The sequence below is a fragment of the Camelina sativa genome, chromosome 14 (assembly GCF_030686135.1).
Source record: "Camelina sativa cultivar CO46 ecotype springtype chromosome 14, ASM3068613v1".
Taxonomy (NCBI): domain Eukaryota; kingdom Viridiplantae; phylum Streptophyta; class Magnoliopsida; order Brassicales; family Brassicaceae; genus Camelina; species Camelina sativa.
Window position 1 is genome coordinate 28,542,745 of NC_141893.1, and position 6,774 is coordinate 28,549,518.

General features: G+C 38.7%; 1 protein-coding gene across 1 annotated transcript; it reads left to right on the plus strand.

The window, feature by feature from the left end:
• Positions 1-80: 80 nt before the first annotated feature.
• Positions 81-1,068, plus strand: LOC147928739 (uncharacterized). The gene has a single exon (XM_087486621.1). It carries the CDS (start codon positions 115-117, stop codon positions 1,066-1,068), a length of 954 nt encoding a protein of 317 aa, XP_087342747.1. The 5' UTR covers positions 81-114.
• Positions 1,069-6,774: the final 5,706 nt, after the last annotated feature.

Here is a 6,774-nt window from a genome sequence, read left to right on the forward strand (position 1 = left end):
CGGGAGGGAATTAGTAGTGGTGACATTAGCACTCGAACATGATTGAATCAAGAGCTTTCTCTTCAAAGGCCTGGAAGTACTCTTTGGAATTCTCATCACAAAACGTTATTGCGTATGGCTGAGTTGTTTCCTTCTATCATTGAAGTTCTTGAGTATATCCAAGATGAAGGAGTTGATGACTCAAAAAGACGTCAAGCATATGGTCTTCTCAAGTACTTTCATACATTTGATTGTGTGTTCTATATGCAACTAATGTTACTTATCTTGGGGATGACCGAGAATTTATCGATGGCTTTGCAAAGGAAAGATCAAGATATTTTGAATGCTATGTCACTGGTTGAATCAACTAAGCGAGAATTACAAAAACTACGAGATGGTGGATGGGATTCATTCATGATTAATGTTTCTGATTTTTGTGAGAAATATAATGTTGAAGTGCTCAAGATGGATGAAGCTTTTGTTGATTCAAGGAAGCCAAGAAAAAAAACCAACATAACCACTATGCATCATTACAAGGTTAATTGTTTCTATACTGTTTTGGATATGCAACTTCAGGAGTTTAGTGATCGTTTTACCGAGGTAAACACTGAACTACTTATTTGTATGGCTTCTTTAAGTCCTCTTGACTCGTTTCATGAGTTTGATAAGGCGAAGTTGATGAGATTGGCTGGATTTTACCCAGAGGACTTTAATTTTGGGGATCGTTTATGTCTTGAACAACAACTCGGAATCTACATCGACAATATACGCGCCGATATAAGATTCAAGAATTTGAAGAATCTTGGAGATCTTTCTCGTCTTATGGTGGAAACACGAAAGCATCTTGCGCATCTTTTGGTTTATAGACTTCTTAAGTTAGTTTTAACTTTGCTTGTGGCTACTGCAAGTGTGGAAAGGTGTTTTTCTGCAATGAAACTAGTGAAGATATCATCATGCAACATAATTGGAGATCAGTTTTTAAGCGATTGTTTAGTATGTTATATTGAGAAAGATTTATTTAGATCGGTCACTAATGAAAAGGTGATTAAAAGATTTCAGACTATGAGTGAGCGTAGGATACTTTTATAAGATATTTTGTTCAAACGTTATTATGTGTTTTGTAAAACATGGTTGTTGCCACTGATAAAATTCTTTCCTAGATCCGCCACTGATTAGTGGGCTAGTGAAACATGGGCAGAGAAGTGATTATCTTAGGGGGGGGGGGGGGGGGGGCAGTACTTATACTTACAAGAAACAAAAACAAAAAAAAAACTTTACAAGTGCAAATCTCTCTTAATTTATCACCTTTCGGAGGGGGCTATATTTGATCTCTTTCTCCTCCTGTGAACCCATCGATGTCCCAACCGCCAAACTTAACAATGGCATGCCTAGTTACCAAGTTCAACTTACCAATATCTTATAAATCTCTGTTGCTCTCATCTTCACATACATTCATTCGTTTTTTTCTATCTTTTTATATATCTTCTCTCTTTCATTTTCATATAACTTCGTTTCTCTTTCTTTTTCTCCATCTTGTTCAGCTCAAAGTTTTCGATTTTATTTCTACAAGAAGATAGGTTAGTTAAAATCACACTTTCCTCAGGATCTTTATCTTTGGTAATTTTGGTTTCTATGTACTTGTTTATGCAAATTTTTGTTCATGGGTTGTTCCCAAACTTTATATCCTCTCTCTCTATCATCTTTTCAAAGGTTCTAAACTTCTAATAATATAATTTTCACGAAATCAATTAATTAAAATTAATTTTTGTCCAGAAAAAAAAAAGAAAGCCAATAAATTTTTGTACAAAAAGAAACGCCAATTAATTAAAATGAAATATCTCATATTTGGATTGGCCATGACATAATCCTATCCGACTATCCAAGATTGAAGAAAGCTTATGCAGAAATCGATAAAGACCCTCCTGTGCCGACATATATAATTGATATACGTCACTTCTTGATGTCCGGGACGAAGGTATCTTCTTCTCCTTTTTTTTTAACTTGTTGATTTTGTAACATCTAACAAGTTACCTTTTAAACCTAATGCATGCAGCTTGCCAGACTTGCGGAAATCTTTGGGTTAGGTAATCCAGAACAGGAGAAAGATCCTTGCCTCGTGAATATTAGGGCTATCAAGCTCTGTTTAGAGGCCACGTCAATATATGTGAGTTCTTATCTAAGCACATTACTTATATAACTTCTTCTATAAGCGTATATATAGGAAGGAAAGAGTTCCAAAAATCTCTGTTTGTTTGCAGGAGGAGGATGATGAGTTGAAAAACTATAAGGATGGTCACTTCCATCCCGTTGTTTCTCTTTTGAGAGAATTTACTAATCGGTAATTAGAACTTCTTTGTTTATATGCTCGGTTTGAAGCAATTCGCTAGAACAAATCAGAATTTTACTAGGCTTTTTTTTTTTTAAGCTAATGTCACGACCTGGTTAAAAAAAAAAAGAAGAAGCTAATGTCACGTTTGTATTAGCATGTGATTTCGGTATTTGATGAAGATTAGAAGATAGGATTTTACTTTCTCGCTTATCTTTTGTGATGAATGACAAGTTCCTTACATGTAGGGAGGAAAAAGTGGCGGCTACCAATGCTGCAGATTGAGCTGTTTGTTTCCATTACAAGCTTTCATGCCATTCATTGTGCAACAAGTTCTGAAGTTTTTCACCATTGCAAATGAGCAGCTGGAATGTGGTTGCTGCAACTAGGGAGTTACTAGCTACTTTCCCCGTATCCTCCTCGCTCTATGATGAAACCAGTACTAGTTGTCTGTTTTTGTGTGTGTCCAAATACTTGACTGAGTCAAAGATCTTCTTTCCTCCTTTTGGGATTTATATTACTGTTTCAATCTTATTATCAAACAACAACAACTTGTTTGTGTTTGATCCCTTTTCTAATAAAGATAGACTAAACTACACATCAAGTGAAGTTTAAAATCACGTAACAGAAAACAAACATTGATAAATGATGCATCAACTAATAAAATCCAGTTCAAACTTGTTAATAAGAAGCCAATTAATTAAGCCGAGCTCCAACCACCAAAGCGACGTGAGCTCGTGTGTCTCAAGTAATGAACCTTTACCCATCAGGGTTGGTAAAAAAAGCTTCTTCAGCTAACCAAAAGGGACACCACGAAAGAGGGAGTAGAGACAACTCGACATTTCAAATCTCTAACATTGGCTTGGCTTCGTACAAAACAGAGACTCAGCATCTCGTGGTCCGCTACTGCCGAGACTCACGGCAGCAAGATGTTATTGTTAAGGTATAGAGAACACAAACACACAAAAATCACACTTGGAACGTGCCAAGCAAACGCTTTTAATCAATCTTATAAAAACCCTCGTTTCTTACAAGACTTGAACCCAAATCTCACTCTCCTATCTATCTAACACAACACCCTGTGTAGATCTAAAAGAGTATACCACACACACACTCACCTTCAAGGCTTTATGTATTTGCTTGAAGGTTTACAAAAACTCACAAACTTTATCGCACGAGTGCTAGCTCTTTTTGCGGCTAGCCCTCGCCTACTTATAACCCCACAGACGATCTCTTACCTAGATCTTTGTGTATCCTAACTAAAAGGAAATATTCCTTATCCCTAAGAAAATATCTTCCCTTATCTCTTCTTATCAAATATACTCTCAATATCTTTGAGTATATCTTGATCTCTCCTTCCTTCCTTCTCCCGCACCTTGTCACCGCGTTCCACAATCTTTCTCCACATCAGCACGTCATGCCACATCATCATATCAGACCTCTGAGACATTTCACAACTTCCTGTTACCCTCAGAGCTCTGTTGCACTTTCAATCTCCCCCTTTTTGACTGAAATTGTCAAACAAGCATCCAATGTATTTAGCATGTCAAAGAAAACAAACAACCCACAACAACCACAAGCAAATACAACTGCACCAACAGTGCATCGCATTTCTTAAAAGCAACAGATGGGTAAATATGTCAACACAGAAGCATTAAGACCAAACAAATAATCGAACGTGTCCAAAACAAGTCTTAAAATTAACCAACAAGTCTGAAAGATAAAAACTGCAAGGGGGAAACAATACAAATTTAAAAACTTAATCAAAAACAGCTAAAACAGCTCCCCCACGGCTAAAACTTCCCCTCAAGCATCTGAATCAGACTCATCTCCCCCTGCTTGTTTGGCACAGATTAGTCAAAAATACCAAGGAACAAATAAAGCAAACAGTACAAACTGAAAAGTGATTACTTACCAGCGTCCAAGGCATCTTGCAGAATTTGGATGGCCAACCGGATGGCTTTGCGCTCTACAGACGTACCACTGCGAAGAACTGACTTAGCAGGCTGTGAAACAGTCTTTCTACCCTTTGTCTTCTTCGTGTCTGGTTGCTGACGACGCAGAAAAAGCAGACCAGCTCTATCAATGAACTCCCTAGCCTTATCATGGACATCAAGAGAGTAGCAGACTTCTGGGGCAAGTGTTCGAGAGGCAAAGAACCCATACCTTCGAGCAGCTTCGGAGGACGAGAACCGCTTGGAGTCAAACTCCTTTGAAGGAGTACTCCGAGAAGTGGAAACACCTTTGTCCTTGCCGAGAGAGGGATGCTTGGAGTCACGACTATTAACATCAGTAGTCGATTGTCGCTTGCGTAGACGGGACGAGATTCCTTGATTCGACAGAGCAGGAACAGGAACATCACCGGTAAGATCTACCACTGGATACCGAGGCGACACTTCTCTAGGCGGAGAAGAGGAAGGCAAAGGAACTGGATCCACCGGAGCAGGAATTACTGAGGTGGACTCGTCACGGGGCTGATAGATCACCATTGCTGTCCAGGGATCGATCGGAGCATGAGGAGTTGGTGGAGGCAATGAAGACGGTGGAGTGTGGAGCTCTTCATCGGAACTGGAATCATAGTGGAAACCACTAAAGATGGACTTCATGATGATCAGAGGATCGATCGTCAAGAGAGAAAAAGAAAATAGGAGTTTAATCGACACAGGATTGAAATCGCAGAGGTGATGAGAAAGGAACCAAAACCCTAGCTGCTCCTTTTTATACACACCCGTAAGTCTCAATGGGCTGAACGATCTCGGCCCAAAAATTAAACAACAACCCTGAAATCACTCAATTAAACATCAGTGTACACCATATCTATTTCCTTTTTCGACTACATTCATCTATCAATTCATTCAATCACAATTAATGACAATACATGAATAAACTGCATTCATCCTTTTCACGAAATTTTAACACATTCATGAACCAAAAACACAGATAAGCACATCCACTAATGATGAACCTAAGGGACCCAGATCGAGAATTAAACACACATGAGTAAATCCCTTTTTTTATTAATTTTTTTTTTCAATTTGTTTTTATAAACAAAAAAAAAAATCAGAACATTAATCATACCTTTGTCGTGTCAACCACTTGTTCAGAACCATCATTAGGAACTATCACAACCTCTTGAATTGTCGAAGATCAGTGAACTGTTGCATGTGGATAGTCTTTCACACTGGCATGCCTTTAGTCTTCAGTCCATCCTAACATGTTAAGGCAGCTGGAGATCATCTCTTTGAAGAGCACAACTTTTTTTTTTTTTTTTTTTTTTTTTGTATTCCACTCAGCCTCTTGATGGCTGCTTCAACACCTTGAGCTTCAGTGACATCACTTGATTTTGTCAGTCACTGATTCTAGGCTTGTCATTCAACAGGTTATTGATCCTGAGAATAAATGTGCATGTCTTTTCACAGCTCTTTAACCTCCTTAAATCATGGCAACGTTTAACAGGATGGACAGACCGGCATGACAGGTAGCTATTTCCCACAACCTTTTTAGAGTGTTGATCTTCTATATATTCTAGGATTTCCATGATCTGTCCTAATGCAAGTTCCTGGCTTAGATCAACACAACTCAGAGGAAGAGATTAGAATTCACAGACACCAATAGACTTTCTCAGATTAATGAATCTGTTAAAGTCCAAAGGCTTGGTAAACAAATCAGCCAGCTGAAAATCAGTGCTCACATGGTCAATCTCAATCAGTTTCGCCTCAACTAGTTCACGAACAAAGTGGTGTCTAATATCTATGTGCTTAGTTCTAGAATGCTGCACATGATTCTTAGAGATGTTTATTACACTCAAATTATCACAATGAATTAACAAAGTATCATAATCCATACCATAGTCAGATGCTATTTGCTGCATCCAAAGGAGTTGAGTGCAACAGCTTCCTAAGGCAATGTACTCAGCCTCATCAGTTGATAGAGAGACACTGTTTTGTTTCTTGCTGTGCCATGATATTAGGTTGTTGCCCATGAAAAAGCATCCTCCACTTGTGCTGCGACGGTCATCCACAGATCTTGCCCAATCAGCATCTCAATATCCACTCAGACAGGTGTTGGTATCCTTGGTATAGTAGATACCAAAGTCCAATGTCCCTTTGATGTACTTGATGATCTTCTTTACAGCCAGTAAATGCGACATCTTGGGTTTGGCTTGATATCGTGCACAGATCCCTACTGACAGACATATGTCTGGCCGACTAGCAGTCAAATACAATAGACTTCCAATCATTCCTCTGTATAGTCTCTCATCTACATCCTCCCCTTCTTTGTCCTTAGAGAGTTTGTCGTTTGCGCCCATTGGAATCTTTGCTTCTTTGCTCTTATCCAAGCCAAAATGTTGTACAAGCTCCTTAGCATAAGTACTTTGAGATACAAAGATCCCATCAGCAGATTGTTCAACTTGCAATCCCAAAAAGTACCTTAGCTCTCCCACCATACTTCTCTCAAACTCCTGAGAC

Coding starts and splice junctions, on each gene's coding strand:
- LOC147928739 (XM_087486621.1), top strand. CDS start 115: ATGGCTGAGTTGTTTCCTTCTATCATTGAAGTTCTTGAGTATATCCAA.